This window comes from Pleurodeles waltl, chromosome 11 (assembly GCF_031143425.1).
Source record: "Pleurodeles waltl isolate 20211129_DDA chromosome 11, aPleWal1.hap1.20221129, whole genome shotgun sequence".
Taxonomy (NCBI): domain Eukaryota; kingdom Metazoa; phylum Chordata; class Amphibia; order Caudata; family Salamandridae; genus Pleurodeles; species Pleurodeles waltl.
In genome coordinates this window covers 917,804,651-917,830,527 of record NC_090450.1, presented here as the reverse complement: position 1 = coordinate 917,830,527, position 25,877 = coordinate 917,804,651, and the positions used below count along the sequence as shown (strand labels likewise).

Sequence of the window (25,877 nt, the reverse complement as noted above, 5' to 3'; positions counted from 1 at the left end):
GTTGTGCTCACCGTCAATTTTGGTAAAACCTCCTTTAATTACCCCCACGCTGCCTGAGAGGCTCACATCCTACAGCTAGGTTTGCCAAGAACATTTCCATTTCTTCTGATGATACGTGCACGCCGTTCGGCTCGTACAATTCCGGGCATCTGAGGTGGATCAACCCGTGGTGTATGATCTCCAGCCCAATTGCTTTTCAGTACTTGCAGACTGCAATGTTCAGGTTTCTCCTGAAGTTATCCATCGCCCTGCTCGATATGGCCCCCGCCATTTGATCCTGGGGATTATTTCCAACCAGATGATGGTGGTGCTGCTAAAAAGCCTTGTTATTTCCGTCAAACTAAGCTTGATCACGTTCAGGAGGACCCTTCTCCCTACTGAAGCCAAATCGTTACCACCAAGTTGTGTGATTATTACGTCTGGTTGTCACTGTGCTGTCTCTAGTAGTCCTCGGAGTGTCTCTGAGAGCTGGGCCCACTTCATGCCAGGGTAACCTCACCATCTGTGTGCGTCGCCGTTGGGTCTCCTCTCACCTTCCTGGCGTTATGATTCCACCATGCCTGCATTTTATGAATAAAGAGTGCCCAACCACCCACACTGTTCTGGGTAGCGCACCTGTTAATGAAATAAGAGACAACTTTCGTCAAGAGAACACAGGGGGCCATGGTCTGTTTATATTAAATGTGGCCGTACATAATTTTTGTATGCTTTTGAGCGCCACCTACCCACTGCCTTGATGGCATTCTCTTCCAACCCAAAATCTGCTGCTGTTGTGGCCGCGCCTATATGAAAAGAATGTGAACCAAACACTGCTGGTGCCATGCCTCCCTGCTTTAATGCCTTGCGCATGACCACCGAGAACTGGTATTTGCTCATCCACTCCCCATTACTGTGCATAAATAGGGACCCCGGCAGCCAGGGCGTATCGTCAGGTAGTCTTTTAGACTGGAGACCGGACAGTACTTTGCCTGCTTTATGCAGCCGAGCTGAATCCATGTGCCCCTGCCTGGCTGGTCTGTTTTTGATCTCGTTAGTAGCAGCAGCACCCTGTCTGTCTCCAGTCTGCTATCTTCAACCTGAAGGCAACTGCCCCCACCCATTATCCTAGCTGTGGTTACTATCTCGCTTACGTGAAAAGCCCCAAAGAAAACCATTGTGAATGCTGCTCTGAATAGTCCTAACTCATACGGGTTGTCTGGCACTGCTTCCAAAGTATCTAACAGCAATGTCAGCTTTGTGAAATCTATGCTGTGCCTGTTGTCCTGTCTAGGTCCCTCAAGACGCCTCCAGCCCTTCACAGCTGTTCTAATGTAGTGTGAGGCTGTGGGGTCTATGCCCATATGTATCTTTGAAAAATTAGCCACCGCTGTTAGGTGGGCCTGCGCCCAGGACTTCGTCTTCCCCTGCTGTAGGCCCATTTAATGAAACATTCCACTGCAGGCGCAGTGGCCTCCGTATCCCTAAGTGACTTTAGCCCTCCTATGTTCATCAGTGAGCTGGCGTATTTGGTGTACCTCTTATGTGTCTCTGGCTTAAATGCATTGTGAACTAATATTGACAAGTCTGCTCCGCCAGCCCACAGATCTTTTGGAAAAAGTGTCATCGCTCGTCTCGTCTCCGGGGCTAGCTTCCTGAATCTATCCAGCTGGCAATGAGAGAGAGCATCTGCCCAGGAATTTTTGTATGCCCTGGACATGTCTTGCCCTGACGTCCAGGTTCCTCTCGGGTTGAAGGCTAACCAATCACCACAAAAGCCTCAGTGTATCCGGGCATGATGGTGATCCCTTGTTTATGGCTAAGACCACTCCCAGGTTGTCTGACCACATCGTTAGTTTCATGTTCTGCAGCTTATCTTTCCAGACTGTCAGAGCTACAACTATGGGAAACAGCTCCAAAAATGTGATGTTCCTAGTGATTCCTAGTTTGTGACACCTGTCTGGCCATTTGCATGTGCACCACTCTTTGCCCAACAATGCCCCGAAACCACAGCTGCCTGCAGCATCTGTGAACAGCGCTATCTCATTGCCTGATATCCAGCCCTCTCTCCAAATAAGCATTCTGTTAAATTGCGGCAGAAAGGAATCCCACATGGCCAAGTCGCTCTTTACCCCGGCTCCTAGCCTGACGTGTATGTGTTTTTCACGCAAACCTGATGTCAATCTGCTCAAACGCCAAGCAAACACTCTTCCCGCCGGGATGACCCTGGTTGCAAAGTTCAGTTTGCCAATCATTCTTTGTAGTTCCCCTAGGGTTGCTTTCTGCTTCCCCCATAAGGACCTGATCTCCTCCCTTAGCTCTTACACCTTGCCTTCCGGAATCCTGGATGTTCCCGCGACTGAATCTAGTTCAATGCACAGGGATACCAGTGCTGTTGCTGGACCGACCTTCTTTTCTTGTCAATGGGACACCCAGCTCTTTTGCCAGATTTTGAAAAGACCTCAGTAGACTAGCGCATTCACCTGTGCCTGCTTTACCCACAATTAAGAAATCATCCAGATAGTGCATCTTTCCCCAGGATGGATGTTTCTTATGTAGAGCCCATTCCAAAAATGTACTGAACTGTTCGAAATATGCGCACGAGATGGAGCAGCCCATGGGCATGGCCTTGTCGACATACACATCCCGGTTGTGCTGAAAACCTAATTGGTGAAAACTGTCTGGATGGACTGGTAATAAGCGGAAAGCTGACTCAATGTCTGCCTTTGCCATTAACGCCCCTTTCCCTCAATGGCATTGTCTACGGTGGCGTAACTTACTGAACATGGTTAAGGGGGGATACCATCATTTATTGATGCACCATCTGGGAATGATAAATGGTGTATGAGTCTATATTGTCCTGCATCTTTCTTTGGCACCACGCCTAAAAGGGAAATTATTAAGTCTTTGGGGGAGGGAGAGGCAGGGGACCTTCGATGCGACCCAGCCTCAACTCTTTTTCTATTTTTTGCTGAACCACCTCTGGGTGCTCCTTCGCCGATTTTAAATTCCTGCTGCACTCCCCGCTATCTGGCCTCCATACAGAGTCTTGAAACCTTCTTCAAAACCTTTTACTAATAGTTATGCTTCTTTTTCGTTGTAATACTCATCGGCTAACTTTCTCAGCATGTGTGTGTTGATTGTGGATTTTGCCAGTTGAAAAGTCCCCCAACCTATGACTGCCAGCCGCAGTGGTAGACTTTCTTCTTCTTTTCTTTTTTGTCGGATCAGTGTTTGCTTTTTCTGCATGCTGCTGGGTGGTCTCCCCCACATGACGAACAACTGTGCCTGAACTTACAGTCCTGTCCCCATGTGCAATCATCTGTCTCGAATTTCCATCAGTGTCCCCCTGACCTTTCCCACTCTGCCAGGGCTTGAATCTGTGTGATGTCTTGAGCTTCTCGTTCTTTCCTTTGTAGTACGTGTTCCGAAAGGGCTGCTCACCCCCTCCCAGCCCCAGATCTGACCTCTTTGGCTACCAGCATCTTATGTATGTAGCTAGACACGTCCTCCTCATTCCACTCCAGCTCTGGGTGGGCCTGCATTTTTAACCTGAAACTCTTATCGAATTCTAACCATGCATCCCAGGGAACTGCCGGTGTGCCTCATGGATTTTGGACTCATATAACCAGAGGTCCGTTGCGCAATGTGGGAATTTTTCTACTATAACACAAGCAATGATCCTAAATGCATCCAGCCAATTTTAAAAATGTCTTTCTTTCCTAACTCTCTTTCTCGCCCGTCTATCTTCGTCTTTTTTTAATCACACACGGTGAGGTCCAAACCTAACTGAATTTCGAGGAAGGAGAATATATCTATGAACTCCTTCCTCCATAGTCTTTCCTTTATTGCTAGCGTTTGCCAAACCTGCTGACTTTGTGGTCATTGTTGGAGGCCCTAATGAGGGTCTTGCGTATGCCTCAGGTCCTACTACTATAGGTGGATCCTTTTCCTTGCCTACTTGCCCCCAGGACGGCGTGGGGTCCCTCGCGGCTGCCTGCTCGCTCCTCACTTTCTCTGCTTCTGGGCCTTCTCGCCTGTTAAGGCTCACCTGCTTTCCCCCTCCCCCCACGCGTTCTTGACTCTGCCCTATGCAGCTGCCGTTAAATAACGATGGTGCAAAAGACATAAAGCACTCTTTGATTATTGCACTTATATGCTAACCCTCCAGTGGTTTCAACAGGCTGCTGCTCCTGAGTGCTTCTGCCGTCGCTGGTGTAGTTGGGTGGCAGGTTGGAGCCCCTTGACTTCTTTGTAGCCTTCCTTGCTGGTTTGCCCTCTATTTTCTGTCGCTTTTTTGGTTTTTCCGTGAGTTCACTCTCGGCACTTGGGCCCCCTGCATCATCCATTGTATAAGAACATTGTCCAGCTGTTTGAGTAACTTCCCCTTCTGTGATGCTCTCTTCCATCTTTGTGCGCAGCCAGTCCTTGCCACGCTTCAGTGCCTCTGCCCTCATATGTGCCAAAATCTTTTCCAGCTCATCTTGGTGATCTTCAATCTCTATTTCCTCCATATCGTGCTCTGTACTTACTTCCTTATCTATAATAATATGTCTATATTTATATTAATACGATATATATTTTTCTTCTTTAAAAAACATTTTTTTATATTTTTTCTGGACAGGGAAAAAACGTGGTCCATAAAATTTCCCGACTTCACAAATTTCTCCGTATGTCCTTTTAACACGTGCTAAAACGCGCCTGTCCCTTTGAGAAGAAAAAGAGGGCCAGCCCTGGCCACGCCCTCTAAGTTTGTGATGAAAACAGTTTCTGCCTGCAAGCGGGTGCCTGTTCCTTTAAGGAACCCAAGAAGAGCTCCGGCCCGGCCCCAAATGCCTCCATGCTGTCCGATGCCCAAAAACCCCTCCGTCGAGTCGCGCCGACCGAGCCAGGCGGTCCTCCACGCAGGGCACCGAAAACTGCGGGCATCTCCAGCGATTGATCGGCCTTTGAGTCCTGAACCAGTTCCCAACCAAGCGATCACGTGGGGAGCGCCTGCCGTGCCTCCGTGCCGGTCCACAAGCAGGAAAGGCCTTCCGTGGAGTCGCATCACCGCCCGGGCAGTCCTCCACGTGGCACCCTTTCCATGTCAACAATGCGGGCCCCAGAGGAGTCAATGATCCGCAGTCCAGGCGAGCTTATGAATGGGAGTGCTCCGCCACTCTGAACAATGCCCCAGTTGATTGCTTCTTGTCCACAAACGGGGTGGGGGGGGGGGGGGGGGGTGTTCCTCCGTGGAGTCGCGTCGCCCAGCCAAGCGGTCCTCCATTTGGCGTCCCCAAACTTTCCTCAATGGTCCCCGGAGGAAAACAGCTCCTGAGGACAGGAGATGATTGATCGGCCTTTGTTGTGAGCTGCGACGGCCAGTCCGGGAAGCAGCTCAGCTGGCAAGATGCTAAATGACGGTGAGGGAAAGAAACCCTGGCCCTCAACGGCGTGGAGTCGTGTCGCCTGTCCAGGTGGTCCACCACACTGACAAAGGCATCAAAAAAAAAAAGTGTCTCCTGCCAGGTAAGCCCCTGCCTCCACTGTCTTCTGCTCCTGTTCGCGTGCTCTCCTTCAGATCGTCTGTCTGCCCTTCGAGGGGACAGCGTGCTATTAATTGTTCCTCCCTGGCCCCCTGCAGGTGTCCCCCCCGTATCCTCATTGGGGGGTTTGAATGACTCTGACACCCCCATTGGCTTTGTGTGTGTTCGTCGCACCTCCCCCCACAACTTGGTCCTTGGTGGGGGGGAGGCATCCAAGGGTTAGGGCGCGACCGTCGCCCAAAAAACGGTTTGGCCGGTCCCTTCCAGGTCTAAGGTGGCCGTTATGGCGCCAGCCCTTCATGCCCCCTCTGGGGGAGGCCTTTGCTAAAGTTACTGCAGAATTTTCAAGATTAAGTGCTTACTCACAGAAAATGATTTGTGATAAGGCTTTTATCCTTGACTAAGCATGACTTACTCTTTGAAGTGCATGAGTACGTCACGCCTAACATAGCTATTGGCAGGAAATGCTGTTTGAATTGAAGCCTAATACACACCGAAGAGATGAGTAAGGCACAATGGTGCTCGATTCGCAAAGACTTACATCTGCCGGTGTGGGTACGCACCTGAGGAGATTTAGAGCTGCTTCCCTTATTTATGAAACACCATCCTTATGTTTAAATTCCTTCCATGGTATGTAACTTACACACCGGAATGTAGAACCCTAACCAGGACCGGCCTTTAGTGTGGGCGAGCTGGTCCCACGCCCAGGGCACCAGCCTTTAGAAGAGCACAGGAGCTGCCTGCAGCAGCCTTCCTCTGACCTGACTGCAGTGAAAACTGTGTTAAACATTGCCGTAGGCGTGGACATTTTCTGTTTTTCCTCTCATGACCTTTCTTTCTCTTATGCCCTAAAATGTTCCCACCCCATCAATTTTCGAACATGCACATGAAGGGTGGGATGAAACAATAAAATTGGTTTCACCCAGGTCATCATTTGTCCAAAGACCACCTCTGATCCTAACATATATTTCTGGTGTTATTCTGTTATTAGGGTCGCCACTTTCCCAGAGAAAAATACCGGCCAAGTGTTCACGTTTTAACCTTCTGCAAAGGCCAGGACATGCTTCTTAAGTGGAACTTTACATGGAATGTCTGTATTCATCATTAACATGGCCTTACTGTCTGTTTACTTTAATTAGCAATAATGTGCAATTAGGGAAGCTGTGGAACACATTTTAAAGTGTTTTCTTCTTACATTTACTATTTAAAGTATGTACTGATAAGGGGCAAATACCAGCTTTAAGTGATTTTCCAATTTTCTACCGGAAGGGACATTAAAGTACTCGTCATGCTAGCAGTGGCGGCTGGCAGCACTAGAGAGTGGTGGAGGATGGCAAATGGATGGGTGACTACGTGCATCCATGCATATATATAAATATATATATATGTTCACTTAAAAAAACAAAGGTTACAGGGACATTATAGTTAGGTTCACATTTTAAACATATGAAACCATAGAAATTCACCTGTTAGAGTTATCTATAACTTGCACCGCTGCCATGCACAGGTTTTCATAAAAAAATGTACTGCAAATATGACATTGATATTATCAATGATGTCATGAGTGCTGTAATTTGTGAGGTACTTAGCAGTGCATGGCAAGGGCGTGGGCTATAGTTACCTTAGGGCACGAGTTATAGTTACTTGAGATAACTATAACTATAACAGGTGATTTTCTATGGTTTTGTATATTTAAAATGTGAGCCTAAATAGAACGTCGTTGTAACCTTTGTTTTTTTAGGTGAATTTCTATGTTTTTTTAAATTCTATTTTCGTGCCCCCCCCCTGCCGAAGGCCAATCTCAGCCCCAGGGACCCCATCCCCTGTGGCCCAGCCATGACCCCTGGGATCTCCCAAGGCACAACGTCACCACCATTGGGGACTGCGGGGTTAGCTTGAAGGCCCCTACTGTCCCAGCTGGCTCCCCGCCTCCTGGAGGAGCCAGTATTGCTGTTACAGACAGAGAGCTGCTAAACATGCAGCTCCATGTCTGTGGGAGCAATAGTTTCCTTTGCCTGCATCACTGCAGGCAGGGAAACCAAGGAAACCACTGCTTCCAGCAAGTGAGAGCTGTTTGATAGCTCTCATTTGCTGGAATCAGAGTGTTTGCTCTGACTTGGCGGGAGTTGTCAAAATCCTGCCCAGTCAGAGCAGACAGCTATGTCCTGGGGTTAGGCACCCGGGACATAGCAGAAGCAGACCTTTGGGTGGTGGTGGTCCCCAGGGCCATTGTTGGCTCCCGAGGAGGGCTGTGCAGCCCCCTCCAACTTATACAGCCCCAGGGTGGTGGTGGTCCCAGGGGTCCTTGATGGACCCCCTATCTTATTTATATTTAAGGGGAGGTGGTAGTTCCCAGGGCTTGCAAGGAGGGGGGGGAGGGCAGGCAGCCCCTTGCATTTCATTACAAAATCTGCCCCCGGGGAGGTGGCGGTCCCCGGGACCTGTGGGAGCCTACGCAGACCCCTGCATTTCATTAAGATAGCTCCGGGGAGGTGGCATTCCCTGGGGCTGCTGGGGGCCAGGTGGCAGTCCCTTGGGCTGCGTTGGGCTGGGCAGCCTCCCTGCATTTGATTAAACATTAGTCCCGGGGAGGTGATGGCACTTGGGGCTGCACGGGGGACCAGGGACCTGGCCCACTCGGGGGTTGCATTTAAACAAACGCAAGAGCCCACACTTTTTTTTTTTTACCGCAACTCCCAGTGAATATTGAAAAAAAATGCACTTTGCTCTCAGGGCAGAGGTCTCTCTGGGACTGCAGAACCAGAGCTAAGGGGTCAGGGTGTCCCTACCCTGCCCCCTTTTCTTTTTTTTTTATCTTTCTTTCTGGGACTCGGCTGAAGCTCAGTCCCAAGATGGCTGCCAACACGTCCTGGGTGAAGTGTTGGCAGCCAATCAGAACTCTGCATTTCCCTGCATGAGTCTCTCTGGCGGATTTGCAAAGCCTTCGCACCTCTAGATATACAAATTTGGCTTTCCTTTCATTTCTCTTAATCTACTGAACGGATTTACACCAAATAACAAAAATCACTCTTTTTGGACCAAGGGCTACCTTGCTGCCAAATTTGGTGTAATTCTGTCCAGTGGTTCGGTCTGTAGTCAGGTCTAAAATCCCTATGGGAATTATAATGGAAAACACACTTTTTTGAGCCCCACTCCCCCGTGTGTGTGTATATATGTGTATATATATTTCCTACTGGCAGTCGCCAGTAGGTAGTTATAGTTAGGACCTTGTTTCCATAGAAAAAGTGTTTTTTGACATGCCTATATCTTTAGCGCCGTTTGACCAATCTTCACAAAATTTTCCCAAAAAAGGTGCCAAAGAATCTTGTACTGCATGTAAGTTTTGGGGTGATCCGTCAAGCGGAGGCCGAGAAAAGGAGTGAAGTAAAAAAAAAAAAAGTACATTTTCTATGTTAATTTCCATAGGAGCCTTGAACACGACTACAGCTCGAACCACTAAACAGAACTACACCAAATTTGGCAGAGAAGTAGCTTTCGGTAGGCAAATCACACTTTTTTGTTATTTGGTGTAGTATCTGTTCAGTATTTTAAGAAAAATTAAAGGAAAACCAAATTTGTATATCTAGAGGAGTGAAGGCTTCCAAATACTTATGATATTGTGCAGAGATCTGTTTGGCTGCCAACACTTCAACCAGAAAGTGTTGGCAGCCATTTTGAGACCCAGCTTCAGCCGAGTCTCAAAAAAAAAAATGAAAAGGGGGCAGGATACTTTTACCCTACCCCGCTAGCCTTACGCAAAATGCATGCAGGGAAACAAATAAAAAATTGCTCCTGCAAGCAGGAAGCTGCTATTTCAAGCAGCTCCCTGCTTGCAGGAGCAATGCCGGCACCAGCAGGGCGCAGGCCAGGACCCCAGGGGCCTTGAGTCTCCCCTGCTGTCATGTTGCTTTCTCTCTCTCTTCCATTCCATTACATGACTATAACTTGCTCCGTTGCCATGCAGTGCTAATTACTCCAGATACTACAGCACTCATGACAACTTCTATAACAACATTATTAAAAATATATATGAAACATTAGCTGTCAAATTATTGAAGAAAAAAACTGCATGGCAGGAGTGCGAGTTATAGTTATCTTAAGACGCAAGTTATAGTTACTTGAAGTAACTCTAACTATAACTGCTTAATTTCTATGGTTTTGTGCAAGTAAATTCAGAATCCCCCCCCCCCCCGACTCGGTTCAGGACGGGTTGGTGAAAAATAAAATGGTAATAAACTAACTTAAGTATAATTTATTTTTTCACCTCTGCGGCATTTCTGGGGGCATTTTTAGTGGGGCAATGCTCTTCTGCTACAATGGAGGAGCCGCTCCTGCATTCTAGTAAAAAATGTCCTAGTGTCACCCCTGCCAGTTATACCTATACTTAACTGTATGGATTTTAAGTGTTGTAGGGATTCTGCATACAATAGGGTTAAAGGTGCAAATACAAAAGGGAAATGCAATACAAATTGTGAACACACACCTAGTTAGAGGGTTGGTGTTGGCCTCCTTTGATTTTGCCTCCCCCTGACCACTCCTCTCTTCTGACCATCCCTTGGAACACCCACTCAATGCAGCTCAGCCAGTTGTTACTTAAAATCTAGTAACGTCAAAGCAAGCCACCCAGTTAGGTCCCTAATGAAGTCTCTACCAACTCAAAGTCTTGGGCTTTAGAGAATGTGGGGCCAGATGTATCAAAGGGCTTTACCCATTCTGTGTCTATGGGAAAATGCATTGGTATATATGGCCCGTAGTAAGGAGTGCCGAGTGAAGGTGCAGGGAGGTTGAGGACAAAAGTAGCACATGTACGGGAAAACCTCTGTGGAGTTAAAAAATAAAAAAAAATAAAAAAAGGTAACACACAATGCAGCAGAAACAGCTTCAAAAGCATAGTTTTACTATTCAAAGCCTGAGAAAAGTAAAAGTGGGACCTGAATCAGAGCCTACATTGCACTTTTACTGTGCACATGGAAATCCTGCACCACCGCTGCTTTTGTTGCACCTTCTCTATGCATGTAAGAAAAGTTTGTACTATGCTGCCAATTTGCATGTCTCTCAGAAGTTTGCAAAATCTTTACTATACAAAATGCCCAAACTATTAGCTTTCTCAATGATTGTACAGGCGTGGCTGCAGTTTTGGTTCTTGTTAGCTTACTGTAAGTTAGTTTCCCACATCAGCACTGTGCAGTCTTTCCCTCCTGCTGTAAAGACGTAAGCGCCATCATAGGAACAAACTACATTGGCGACGCCAGCTGGATGGCAAACAAGAGCCGAAGACTTGTGCGGATTACCGTCAACTGGCAAAATCTGCAGCCCAACCTAAGAAGAAACCAAAGCGTAACACCTATTAAAGAATGCCAGTGAGGACAATGATGTGCACAAGATGCGTCATATGATAGTGACCAGATGCACCATTTTTAAGAGACTAGCAAAGTAAGTACCTCAGTCAAATACAAATCCAAAATATCCTGCCAAGATCAGAACGTGCCTTAATTTGTGAGAGTAACTTTGAGGGCCAGATGTACTACTGTTTTTGCAGTAGCAAATCATTCGCAGAATGCCTTGCAATCACAATTAAAAAAATGGTAACGTATGTATGCAAGTGTGTTTTTTGCCAGAAAGCAAAAATAGCAAAGTGAAGAAAAAGTTACTTACCTTCGGTAAAGCATTATCCAGGACTGTAACACCCGGAGCTAGCGCAGTGGTAGCAGCTTTGCCCCTGGTAGAATGAGCTATCAAGCCCTCAGGAGGCTGCTCCCTGGCCAGTGCATAGCAGATCTTGATGTAGAGAACTACCCAGTATGAAATGGTTCACCTAAGCACTACCTGACCCTTCTTTGCTCCAACGTACCCCACAAAGAGTTGGTCATCCACCCAGAAATCTTTTGTGCGGTCAAGGTAGAACGATAACGCTCTTTTTGGGTCCAGTTGGTGGAGTCGCTCCTCGTCTTTAGAGGGATGCGGTGGAGCAAAGAAGGTGGGCAGGGTGATGTTCTGATCCAGATGAAATGGGGTCACCTTTCCTTTAGGAGGAAAGAGGCACAAGTTCGGAGTACCACATTGTCTGGATAGATAGTGAGATACGGTGGCTTTGATGACAGAGCTTGCATCCCACTCACCCAACTGGCAGATGTTTTTGCTGCTAAGAAGGCTGTCTTGATGGTGAGCAGCAGGAGGAGACAGTTGTGTAAAAGCTTGAAGGGAGCACACATAAGAAATGTGAGGACCAGATTTAAGTCCCATTGGGGCATAACAAAGGGTGTAGGGGGAAACATATGTACAAGCCCTTTGAGGAATCTATGTACAATGGGGGATTTGAAAAGTGAAGACTGGTCAGGCAGCTGAAGGAATGCCAATAAGGCAGAAAGATAGCCCTTGAGAGTACCCAAGGCGGAATCCTGCTGGGCAAGGGAAAGTATAAAGAGAAGGATATCAGAAAGAGAAGCAGAAAGAGGATCAATTGACCTTTCTGTACAATAATATACAAAGCGTTTCCAACGGCAGGCGTATACCGTTTTAGTGGAGGGACGCCTGGCTGCCAAAATAACTTTACAGACTTCAGGAGGAAGGTCAAAAGCCATCAACAGCCGCCGCTCAGACTCCACGCATGAAGGCGTAGAGTTGACAGATTTGGGTGGAGAACCCTCCCCTGCTGCTGCAACAGCAGATCCTCTCGAAGGGGCAGCCTGATTGGAGGATTGATGCTCATTTTGAGAAGCTCAGGATACCAGACTCTTCATGCCCAATCCGGAGCCACTAGGATGACTTGGGCCCAGTAGTTCTTGATCTTCTTTAAAACTCTGGGCCAGAGTGGTATGGGCGAGAAAGCGTACAGGAGGCCTGAACTCCACTTGTGACAAAAAGCGTCACCGACCAATTGCCGCCTTGGAAACTCCAACGTGCAATACTGCTGACATTGTGCGTTCTCTGCGGGGGTGAACTGATCTAACCAAGGCTCTCCCCACTGCTGAAAGAGTCCTTGCGCCACCTCCAGATGGAGACACCATTCGTGAACGCTAGGTATCGACAGCTGAGTTCGTCCGCCCTGGCGTTCAGAGAACCTGCCAGGTGTTGAACCACCAGGGTTATGCTCTGCTGTTCCAGCCATGTCCAGAGACGCAGAGCCTCTTGACAAAGGGTCCACGACCCCACACCCCCCTGCTTGTTGCAGCACCACATTGCTGTGGTGCTGTCCGTGAACACCTGCACTATCTTCCCTTTTATAACAGGAAGAAATGCTTTCAAAGCCAGTCGGTCGCCCGGAGCTCCAATAAGTTGATATGGAGTCCAGATTCCACCGGACACCAGAGGCCTCTGATCTCTGTCTCTCCCAGATGGCCAATCCATCCCAGTAGTAGATGCATCTGTCACTACTGTGAGATCTGGCGGGGAGAGGGAGAGGAGTCTGCCTTTGACCCAAGTGCAGTTTACGAACCACCACTGCAGGTCTTTTGCAGTTTCCTCTGAGATCTGAACCGTGTCAGTAAGATTTCCCTGAAGCTGCACCCACTGGAACTTCAGGTCCCCCTGCAGAACCCTCATAAGCCATCTTTCATGTTTGACTAACAGGATGCAGGAGGCCATGAGTCCCAGCAGCCTCAGAGTCTGTCTCACCGAAATCCAGGATAGAGGATGAAAGATCGGTATCATAACCTGAATATCTCGGACTCGCTGCTGTGGAGGATAAACCCAAAACTGCACTGTGTCCAGAATGGCTCAGATGAAAGGGAGCGTTTGAGAGGGAGTCAGGTGTGACTTCCTTACGTTTATAGTGAACCCAGCGAATGCAAGAGGTTCGCTGTCATCTGAAGGAGGCTGACGAGAGCCTGGGGCATAGAAGCCTTCAACAGCCAGTTGTCGAGGTAGGGGAGGTCTGAAATACCTAACCTGCGCAGATGAGTTGCTACCACGGCCATCACCTTGGTGAACACCCCAGGGGGACTGGTGAGACTGAAGGGGAGCATGGTAAACTGAAAGTGCTCGTGGCCCACCTTGAACCGCAGGAAACGCCTGTGGGCGGGCAAGATGGGGATGTGAAAATAAGCTTCCTGCAAGTCCAACGCTATTATCCAGTCTCCTTGGTCTAGGGCAGACACGACCTGAGCAAGAGTGAGCATCCTGAATTTCTCCTTTTTGATGAAGAGATTGACGTCCCTTAAATCCAAGATAGGGCAAAGACCCTTGTTCTTTTTTGGAATAAGAAAGTAGCAGGAATAAAAACCACCAACTATTTCTGACATCGGGACCCTTTCTATGGCTCCCTTGGCCAAGAGAGCAGTAACTTCCTCGCGGAGCAAGATTAAATGATCCTCCATCAGCCATTCTTTCAATGGAGGACTAGAGGGAGGGAAAGACTGGAAGGGGAAGGAATTGCCCTTCTGTATGATCTGCAAGACCCATTTGTCCAATGTTATGGACCGCCAGTGAGGGAGATGAAATTGAATCCTCCCTCCAACTGGACGAACATAGTCTTGCAGAATTATACTAGGAGGGCTTGGGTGCTGTGCAAGAGGAGGGCTGGGTGGTGGCCGACCTCTGGCTAGACCCTCTGGGTCTGAAGGTACCACAACCTTGACCTTGCACCGGATGCTGTGATGATGGAGGATGGTGGCTGACCTGTGGGTGGGGTGGTACCACGCTCCTTCTGAGGCCTAGAAAGGCAGACTGCTGGTGAGCAGGCACTGAGAGGCCCAAGGATCTGGCCGTAGCTCGAGAGTCCTTGAACCGATCAAGTGCCGAGTCTGCCTTTTCTCTCGAAAAGGCGAGACCCATCGAAGGGCATGTCCATCAGGTTTGCTTGGATATCCACCGAAAAGCCAGTCGTACGAAGCCAGGCGTAGAGACGAAGAGCCACTGTCAATGAAATGGCCCTGCTCAGCGAGTCGGTCGTGTCCAAACCACACCGAATTGTAAACTTGATCTGCATCTCTCCCATCTTTGACAGCTTGAGTGAGGGTGTCCCGTACACCCTCCGGGACCTAGGGCAGCACCTGTGCCACTGTATCCCATAAAGTATGGGGAAAAACGGTCCAATAGGCATGAGGTGTTTAAGGACCTCAATGTCAGGCTGGAGGAAGAAAGCATCTTCTTCACAAGTTGGTCCAGCCTCTTGTATTCCCTATCCGGTGAGTGGAAGGGAAGGCACCACAGGAAGTGGAGGCTTGGCCCACCAAGCTCTCAAGGGTGGGGTGTTGGGTGAGGAAACTAGGGTCAGTATGAGCTGATTTATGCCCTATTTCCAGGAGCTTCTGTGCTGGGTTTGGACCACGTTATCAGCAGTACATCAGTCAGGGCTTCTTTAAAGGGTAACATCGACTCCGATGTAGAAGCCCCCAGCTGAAGTACCTCTGCCAGCATGTTAGTCCAGACAGGCACCGTAGGCAACGCTAGGTCCAAGACCTCAGCTGCTTTATGCAACCCCCTGGCATTTGAAGCTCCCTCCTCCCTAGCCACAGAAGGAGGTGAGAGCATGCCAGTATCTGGAGAAGTATCCAGTCCACTGGCTTCCCCTAGATCCTCATACCAGTCCTGCTCCAAACCATACTCTAAAGTGTCCTCAGACCCCTCCCATTCCTCAACTGTGAGTGACTGTTCGAAATAAGCCTCAGGCACAGATCTGGGTCGTGTCGGCGCCATCAAAGTCGGAATCGGCATCGTACGACATCGTTCCTGCTCTGGATCATCCAGAATGAGGATGGGTCTCGCATCACCTGTGGACACTGCTGGGGGGGGGGGGGGGGGGGGGGGGGGGGGGGGTTAGCGTCGACGTCGGGACCGACGCCGGAGGAGGCCGACTGTGTGGAACTGGCATCAGTCTGGATCCGACATCGGATCCCGGGGTCCCCAATGGCCCGAAGCTGCTGGCGTTGAACACAATGGGGCCCCTGCTGACCCTGCGGGGGCAACCCGCTCAAATACGAGGCGCATGGCTTCATTCAATTCTTTAAATTGAACGGGGGTTGCTCCAGCTCCCGGATAGGGGGGGAGACGCAAAGTCAGACCTGGCATCGGTTCCGCAGAACCGGGCTCGGGACGTCGACTTTCCGTGATGCCTCGACGAGCGTGACGAAGTCCGCTTGGACAACTTCTTCTTTTTGTGCCTCTTCCCCGAGTGCCCGGGGGACCTCAAATAAAAAGAAGAGGACTTGGGGCTCCCGGAGTGGTCCTGCGACCTCCTAGGAGTCGCACCTACAGACGTCGACTGACGGGACGCCATGAGCTTTAGAGACCGATCTCTCAAAGCTTTCAGGTCCGTGACCCTGCAGTCAGAGCACAACTTCAAGTCGTGGTCTCTGTCGAGGAACCAGAGACATACGTGGTGGGGGGTCCGTCACCGACATGGCGTGATAGCAGGCGCCACACTGCTTTAACCCCGTCTTCCTTGAGGACATCTCTTACAGATGAGAAATCTTCAACAAAAAAGTCGAAAAAAAGGCAGAGGGTAGCTCGATCCTGGACCTGCGATTAACCAGCGTGGAAAAGAACTGATGTATTTGTGCCGGGGTGGAGCCTTAACAGGTGACGTCACAGATGGCTCCAACGACGCTATGCAGAGCTGAACGGCGCAAGCGGATCCGAATGACAACACCGGACGGCGCGCATGGTATTACTCAGCAAACAATTCCAGATTCAAAGCTTATGCCACGGAATTCAAAGGTAAGGAACCTGCCGCTAGAAGTCTCTGTCAGATATGTGGTGATATCTTTGTGTATTCTCCTTATGTATTTTGTAAGACTTTAGTAACCTGTGCTAAGCTGCACAACACAGTTACAAGTAAAAGACTCCTATTACAGCAGAAGATGTCAATTCTCATGACCTCTTCAAGATTCCAGAAGGGCTGCATTGGTAAGTTCATCTTGCACACACAGTACAATAAACTATTTTTAAGGAAAGTGAATTTTATATTTATTGTTAAAAAAGATTCTATTAATATATTTATATGCTACCATTTCCCATGTCTATTTACAGGAAACATGATGGTCCATCATTAAATAAAGAAAGTTTCTTTGGTGAACAATTTTTTTTGCACAAAACATACTCAAATTAAGTAAATCTTCCTGTCTAAACGTTTTAATTTTTAATGTCTCATGCTTTCTTTGGAAGATGTAGATTTGTCCGTAGTTGATTCTCACACATCCCATTCTGTTTCAGAAGTGCGGCTCCTAGTGCTTCTTGGGTGTTGAATCTCTGATATAGACAAATTGCAATGGCTAGAAGCCTCCTCTGATTCCTAACGAGGGGTTGGCTGCTCACGCTCAATGGAACGCACCTGAATAGCCTGGAGTAATTCCAATGATGAAGTAACAGTTTCTAAAGCTATTACCCACTTAAGAAACATGTTTATTACTGAGTAATCTCAAAGAGTATTCCATCCAGCAGCTGAAAAGGTGAGTGATGTTTGCAGATTGATCTAAAATCAGCTTCCCATTTAATATTCCAAAATGCCCTAAAGATAACTGTTCCCACAGCCACCTTCCTCTAACATTCCATTCATTGGTACTTCTACCACTGTGGTAACACCTCAGAGTTCATTGCATTTGTCTAAACCATAACAAGATGGCCCAGATTCCAGAAGGTTACAATTAAAATCTCCCATTAGGAAGATCATAATATTGCAAGTCTGCTACTACAGGATGCAAAGCCTCAATTATTGATTTGTCGTGCTTATCATACATTCATTAATATGGTGGTGAGTAAATAATACAAGCAGTGAAACTAATTATCTTGGAGCATTCTTTCATTTTAAAATGTGTACTACTAAGCACTGTAAATAAGGTTATCAAGACTCCCTTAGCCCTTCTGCATGGATAATGGGTGTCTTTCTTCCAAAGCATTTGTTATAATATGGTGTGCAGTGCATCGGGAAACACTGTGCCTATTCAAAAAGCCACCAATTTACCACCATATATTATTCAGTTGTTCTACAAATGTGGTTTGATCGGGACTGTTTGCATTAGCATCCTATGTCCCTCATGATTGACAACTGTGAAGTCATTTCTTCTGCTCACGTTCCTCCCTCGAACCCCAGCAAACTGCAATTATTCAGTGAGGGTCAAGCCAATGCAATGTTGATCAACAAACTCTAAAATCTTGTATCCCTCAATCCTTCAATAGGGTCAAATTCAAAATTCAAATTGGTACCCAGCGTAGCAAAAAAAAGGATAATCAATCAGGAATTTGTAAAGCACACTACTCACCCGTGAGGGTCGCAAGGCGCTGAGGAGAGGAGGTGATAGAAGGAGGGGGGGGGTATGCCGAATCACTTTACCCATTGCCAAAAAACACACTGGCCATTCTTTGTTTTGCAGCTGACTCAGTAACAAATATAACTCTAGTAATTTTACTGAGTCATTGGAACACAGCAACAACTCAAAGCATCCATCTCTGTGCCCATCTAGTGCCGTTGTTGCTTTTCCTTCTAGTTTATAGATCACCCCTTTGCCAAACCTCATAGTGTTGTGCGCGATGTACCAATCAACAGTATTTAGTAGATAAAGGAAGTGGGAGAGCCATGGGAGTTTTTGAAGCACTTGATTAAAGATGGCCTGAATAGGGATGCACAAGTGGTATTGGCATATTTTGGTGCAGGTTTTCCATCTCACCGAATCGCACTAGTGTCTTCAATAATAATAAAAGAAGAAAGAGTAGGGAAAAAGAAGAGCATGGCACAAAATACCCGTATTTCCTGCACCAATCAGATATCCTAAGTTACACCTCTATGTAGTAATATTAAAATAATAGAGAAAAGACACTGGTACCTTATCGTCTGTGATATATGCCAGGTAAGCCTTGCTTGGGTCATCATTGTCTCTTCGTGGAAGGATTTCCATCTTCCTGATAGGAGACCCATATGTTGGACCTAAAACAGTCTTTCTGTAAATCAGAAACAGAATACAATGCCAACTATGAACTTAACAGAATATTCAATATCAAATTCAAATAATCAGTTCTTTCTGTTCCAATTCTCGTGAGGGATATAGAGTACCTATCAGGTTTATCTCTGTATTTATAAGGATAGCTAGACGCAGGGTGCATTTCAACTGCAGTGCAAATTCCAAACTGGTTGCAAACGCATGTTTACCCCCAAATCGGGATTCTAACTCAAGTGGCGATACCGCATCTGCGTGTCTTTAACCCTCACAGTTTTCTTCAGACAGAACCTGGAGCTAATTGTGTGGGCAGGAGTGCAAACTAAAATTTTGTGCACCTGGAAACAGGGTAAATTGTGGCGTTATTCCCCATTCTGAATATTGAAACTGTGTGGTGTTTACCAGGTGGAAAAACTAGCTCTGGCCCAATTGTAATTCTTTGCAAATTAGAAAGTTCTAGGGAACTCGTTCCAAATAGGTCACAAAGCAGGTCACATTAGGTAGCTAGTACAGTGCTGGATGATGAATAGTTTACTGGTTAATTCTGGTGGTGTCCAGGCCTTCTTTTTGCTACATCATTCAGCAGCCTTCAACACCACCAAACAGTCCATATTGCCAGGAAGCTGGTGGAGGCAGGTTTTCTGGGTCTGTCTTGGATTGGCTAAGATTGTTTCAGGAGAATAGACTGCTGATGACCATTATATCCCACTTTTTCTGGGTCTGTCTTGGATTGGCTAAGATTGTTTCAGGAGAATAGACTGTTGGGATGAAAACTATCTCCTTTCCTCTGTAACACTGTGTTGTGGCCATATTTTACATGTACACGGATGGAACCCTGCTTATTTTTAGGTTGCCTAAAAGCTTTGCAGGGCTGGAATCTAGGATTCAGTATCAACCCACTGTGGCCATGTTCCTCTTCCACGTACGCCGGTGCACGTAGAAACATGTTGTGATATTTAATACAACAATAACGGAGGTGCTGGTTACCATCGTTGAAGGCTCCACTTGGGAGCTGTCATTTGGCTACAGATCATGGGTCCTCTCCGGTCCCTGCCAAATACCTTGGAGACACTACACATATTTCTGCAATCAGATTTATTCCTCAAGACCCAGTTCTCCATTGTGGCCAACACCTGTTTCCTTCAATTAAAGATCTGTGTCAGATGGTGCCTCCTTTAATCGACCTATAATAGCCTATAACAGTGATAAACACCCTGGTCAAATCTTGGGTGAACTATGGCGATGCAATATGATCTAGCAGCCTCAATAAACCTTATGCAATGCCTGTAGCTCCTCCAGAATGTGGACACTAAACTGTTCAGTGGCCTTTCCAGGCAAAATTTTACAGCTCTGCATTAGCTCCCTCTTCAAAACAGAATGGCCGTCATAGTCATGACAGCTGTCCACAAGGCTATCTCTGCCAGTATGCTTGACTTTGAAGCCCTCAAACGTCAAGTTGTATGCCCTATGCCAGACTGTGCTTGGCCCACCAATGTCTTCTACTGATTCTTTACATTACAACTGCTGCTCATGGAGCAAGAGGAGGTTCAGTGGCTGCAGCGGAACCAGAGATTCTATTTTCCCTAGTTCTATGGTAAGAGCAAAATATGCTAAAAATTAGTGGAGGGCTCAAAATATTCCTTTTTTTTTTATCAGTAGTAATTCTTCATTATTCTGACATAAACTTTAGGTATTCACTTGGGTCCACTTTATTTCCTTTTTTTATGTTCTGTACTAATAACACCAAGAAGCTTAACAGACATGCCCTAAATAAATACATATAACTTCACAGTGTACGTCTCTCTGCAAAGTAATAAGGCCCTCCTTGTAAAGTGCACAGAATTAACATGTGTTAACATCGCACTAGGGTACATCTGTTACTGCCCCTTAGTTTTAACACAAAGTAATTTACCACCCCCATTCCAGGTTTTTGAGGTTAGAATGGGGAATAACTTGCAGATTCTGTTTCACCACACCTAAAAAAAAATGCAAAACATGCTACCCCACATTCCAAACATCGTTCTCCGCGCACAGCTTCATGCACCAACTGGACTGATTTGTGGAGGTGATTGAGGGCAGTGTTGTAATTTGAACCATCTCATAATCCGAACCTGGACGCACACCATTTGCATAGACATCAAACTCAGAATGAGAGCCTATGGACCTGATGTAATGCTAGGTGGCACTGGACATTTTACAAACTTCCAGAGGAAATGCTGAATCTGGAGGAAAATCCACGGAGTGGTAGACTATCCACCAATATTCGTCATTTCCTCCAGAAATCAGAGGAATGCCCATTATAATTCCCAGAGAGCACTTTGGTGTCCAATATAAATGAAGATCAACACTTTGCTCAAAAAAGGGGCGCTTGATCCCTGCAGCATCACTGTGCTACATGGAAGATGGATCCCAGCGACATCTCTTGGAGTAAGCTGTGGGTTGCACTTGCGACCCTCAGTGAATTTCATAGCAACCCAAATGATTTAACCAATCGGAATACTGTTCATTTAAAAGGCAGCCTGTAGTTGCTACTTGATTAGTAGTGTGTTAGGTCTCTCCCTTACTAATCACCGTTCATTAGAAGACACTCGCCCATTAGGGCAAAGGCTGTGTCTGGTTGTTTCTTGTGATGTAGCATGTAGTTTCTCATAGTAATCACAGTGTATTAAGGAACAAAAGCCCATTGGAGGAAAGCTTATGTCTTGTCATTTCCTGCGGGGTAGCAGGCTGTGCTCGTTATTAATCTTTGTTTATTAAAAGGCAATCGCCCATTTGGGAAAAAGTTGAATCACGCCACTTCCCCTGATGCAGCAATAGCCCATTCATGGAACGGTTGTGTCTTGTTTCCTGTGATGAAGCAGGTTGTGTTTCATATTAATCACAGTTTATTACCAGGCAACAGCCCGTTCAGGGAAAAGTTGTGACTTGTTTCCGGTGATGTACAGGTGTCTCATATTAATCACTCTTTAGAAAGGTTGCAATGGCCTGTGCCTGTCAATATTTGCTTGATTACAGGCAATAACCCACCATTAAGGGTAAAGCTGGGGCATGTCATCTAATGTGATGTCATTGGAGGATTCTTTTTGGCACATCTTCCCCTTAGGTGTAAGTGCAATCCATCACGCATGTTTCGATGTACACACCAGTGAACAGATACCTTGGTTTTATAGCTGTATATGCAGGTCAACCATGGACAATAAAAGCAGAGCGTTAACATGCAAACCTGAGCACTGCCTGATCCTGCTGCCCTAATTCAGCAGCAAATCAACATTAAGACCATTATTTCACAAAGCAGCCTCTTTGATGCAGATGCCTAATGGCATCGTCAGTAACTGTGGAGCTCTTCCCTGGATGCAAGGATCTCCATCACGGATACAACACTAGAAACTTGTCAAACGATCCCACCAATGTGTTCCCTCTGTCATCAAAAATGCTGCACGGCACATCGTTACATTTCAACACTATCAGAGTACTCCAGTCAGTGAAAAAAAAGATGATAAATTTGCTGGTGTCGACGAGACCCAGGAGAGGTTTCAATTCTCAGATCTGCACCGAAGTACACCGCAATCCACCATAACTGATCAACATTCTGCCTGCCTCAAGCTACATGAAAGCATGACAGGAGCGGATGCTAAAACATTTTGACATAATAAGGGGTTGTTTTCTTTAATGAGAAGCCGGTCTTTAGCACGCATTCCGTGGGAGGGCTCTAAATAGCAGCCTATGCATCTGCATCACGCACGACCTGCTTAGTATGCGCCGCGCCATTCAGATCCGCCATCTCCCACAGCATCCCAATAATTGCAGACTTCATTCAAATGCGAAGAGCTATCTCTGAATTTATGTTTGCGGGAAACAAATAAAGCAACACCATAAATTACATTTGATGAGAGACTTTCATCCTCGCCGATGATATTGTTTTAGTTTCCAGCAAAGGAAAAGCACTTTAGATTAATCTTATTTAAAGCACAGAAAATGATTGGTTACCAAATTTGTTTGGGCTTTGTGTCAATTTCTCAACAGAGAGAAGGTTTTTTTTTTTTCCTGCAAACTTTGGAAGATTTGGGATTCAAATATTTTCCATTCCAGAGGTCTATGAGATGGTGGGAGGGTTTTCATTATTGCCTATTATATTTAGCTGTGTGCTGGTAAAAAGTAAGAAATGGCGTAAATACGCAAAAGGAGACATGCAATGAGAGCTAGTCCTCACTAAAGATTAGGAGAGTCATCAGTCATCGTGCAGTAGTGGGGAAGATGAGGCGTTCGTGGAGCATTAATAAACTGATGGATGGGCACCAGAGGCGGGAACCGCTCCGAAGTGGAGTTTATTAGTTTATCGTTCCAAACAAGGCTCCCAATTCCATTAAAGTCTACCATTAATAATCTTTCAATATGACACCGCACACAAACGGCCAGGGTGAGCTCAGGCAGGAGGCAATGCGCAGAGTAAAGCAATGCACCGACTCTCCCTGTAGGCCTCTTAGCACAAGGACTTGCCCATATTATTAGAGTCCTGATTAATGGACCATCTTGAACCGAAAATGGCCTCACAAAACAAGTGCCAGAGTCGGAAGCCTTTCCTGGAAATAAGGCTGTTGGCCATGGGCGTAGGAAGTGTGGGGGAAGCGGGGGATGTATCCCCCCCAGATTTTGGAGGGTGGGGGACACGGGGGACGAAGGTGGGGGGGACAAGGGGACACAATAATTTCCCCTCTCACATCTGTTATTCAGAGGGCCATTAGCGCACAAAAGCGCTACTTACGATAGCCCTGTACAGACCTTCCTCCAAGCTGATGGTAACCGAATGAAGGTGTCAGGAGGCCCCCTGCGCCCACTGCCCTTTTGTCCTGTTCTAAGGGTGCTCATAAGAACAAAGGGCACAGGAGGAGAAAAGAGTTTTGGATGATTACTGTCACCTGCTGCCCTGAAGAGGAGAACTGCAGGATGCCTCCAAGAGAAGCTGCAAAACAATGAGGAAGATCTAAAGAGAGAACAGAGTCCCACTCACCATGATGCCTGCAGGCTAGAAAGGAGACTCTGTGAAACACAATATTTGTATTTGCCTAAGATCACACCAGTTGGTGAAACAGTGAAGTCGAGATTGAGCCCAGATTTTACATTTTTACACAACAATTTAGCTATTAGAAGGGTATATTTTTCTAACATTTATGTTTAATGTTTTATTTTCTAGGTAATGAAGTGCTTGATTACAGCGTGGCTAACAGGGAGAAGCCATATTTCATTTTGGGCCGTTATGCCTAGCGTTATTATTTATGTTGTTGTTATCATTACATACTTCTGCATATTGAAGTATATTATCTTTTCTCTATCTTTTCTTCACTCTACTCTGAAACAATCTACCCTTTGCCACTGCACCCTACACCACTTTTCTCCACTCAGTGCCACTCTACGCCACTGCAATCTCTGCTGTACCACTCCACTCTACACTACTGCAATCTATGCTATTCTACTCAAACCATTGTACACTACACCCCTGCACTCTGCCAGTGCACTATTCACCACTTTACTCAAAACCAATGCACTCTATCCCACTGCACTCTATGCCAATCTACTCTGCACCACAGCACTCTATTCCACTGCTTTCAATGCCACTGTACTCTACACCACAGCACTCTATGCAACTGCACTCCGTCACTCTACAATACACCACTGTACTCTGCAACCCTCCAATCTGCAACATTGCACTTTCTGCCACTGAACTCCACGCCACTCTACTTTGCACCACTGCACTCAATGCCACTGTGCTCTGTCCCACTGCACTCTTTTCTGCACCACTGCACTGTAATCTACTCTACACCACTCCACTGTAGGGCACTTCACTCTACTTTGAAATCATCTCCTCTATGCCACTGCAATCTGCGCAACTCTACTCTATGCCAGTCTAATCTATCTTGCACCACACCAATGTACCCTGCACCACTCCAATCTGCTCTGCACCGCTCTATGCTACTGCACTCTACATCACTATGCTCCACTCTGCAACGATCTACTCTTCACCACTATACTGTACTCTGCAGCAATCTACTCTATGCCACGGCACTCTATGCAACTCTAATCTACTCTGCACCTCTGTACTCTAAGCCACTCTTCTCTACTCTGCATCACTGCCCTTTATGACACTCTACTCTGCAACACTGCACTCTGCCACTGAACTATACTCCTCTCTACTCTTCACCACGGCACTCTACTCTGCACCGCTCAACTATATGCCACTCTACAGCACTCTACACCAGCGTACTATATGCCACTACACTCTATGACAATCTACTCTGCATCACTGCACTCCACCACTGCACTCTACACTAGTCTACTCTACTGTGTCATAGAGTGATGCGGTGCATGGTAGAGTGGAGTGGTGCAAGGTACTCTGAACCACTGCAATCTATTCTGTGCTCCCCTCTACTCTTCACCACTCTACGCTACTGCACTGTACGCTAAACCAGTGCAGTATTCACCAATGCACTCTACACCAATCTAGTTTGCACCACTGTACTCTATGCCACTTCACTCTAGACCACCCAACTCCACTCTGACACTTCACTATGAAATTACACTCCATGATACTAGACTCTGACACTCTATTCCATTAAACTCGAACACTTTCTCCACTCTGTAACTCCCTACACAACTCCCTATACGCCACTCCATTCCACTTTACTCCACTGTATGCCACTCCACACCACTCTATGCCACTTCAATCTACGATACTCTGCTCAATGCCACTACACAACCCTCTATGCCACTCCAATATACAACAATGTACTGTGCTCAACAACACTCTACCCAACTTTTTCTATGCTAGTTCAAGTTACTTTACTTCACTCTACTCCATTTCACTCTTCTTTATGCCTTTCCACTCTACGACACTCTGCCACTCCACTCTATGACACTGTGACACTACGCCACTCTAATACTACTTTATGGCATTGGCGCTTGATTAGAGATTCAGATCTCCATTGATTGCCTTCTCACTCATATGAGACGTGAGTCCGATTTATCTTCGCCGTTTTGGTTACAAGCACTCTGTAACCATTTTAACTCAAGCTTAACGAAGGCTTAGGATAATCCTGATACTTGTCTAGGGCATCAAAATATTGTCGGCCAAAGTACCTTGACTTGAATTTGTGATATTGTCCATAAGTTGGCATTAGCATAGGTACTATGAGCTAATGACTTCTTGATTCACTATTTGAGTCATTCATGTAAAAGTCGGTGTATAAAAGCTTGTAAATCATTGTTGTGGATGTTAACCTTGTAGGAAAGTAGCCTCTTTCTAGCTTGGTTACCCCCACATTTGGCCTGTTTGCCAGTGTGTTTGCGTGTGTCTACTGGGATCCTGCTAATCAGGACCCCAGTAGTTATGCTCTCTCCCTTAAATTATGGTTTTTGCATACTGGTAACCCAGTATTTCACCCAAAATTGGCATATTGGTGCCCCCTTATAAGTCCCTAGTACATGGTACTTAGGTACCCAGGGCATTGGG

At 46.7% G+C, this 25,877-nt stretch overlaps 1 protein-coding gene across 2 annotated transcripts in view; it reads right to left on the bottom strand.

Annotated features, from left to right (window-relative positions):
* The window catches only part of CFAP251 (cilia and flagella associated protein 251), a 410,814-nt gene that overhangs the window by 99,842 nt on the left and 285,095 nt on the right, over positions 1–25,877 (bottom strand). For both annotated transcript variants that reach the window (XM_069214923.1, XM_069214922.1), the window contains exons 16-17: positions 18,263–18,377; positions 10,660–10,823 (exon numbers count right to left, since the gene is read on the bottom strand). In XM_069214923.1, coding sequence (XP_069071024.1) covers positions 10,660–10,823; positions 18,263–18,377 — 279 coding nt within the window. The remainder of the gene's footprint in view (positions 1–10,659; positions 10,824–18,262; positions 18,378–25,877) is intronic.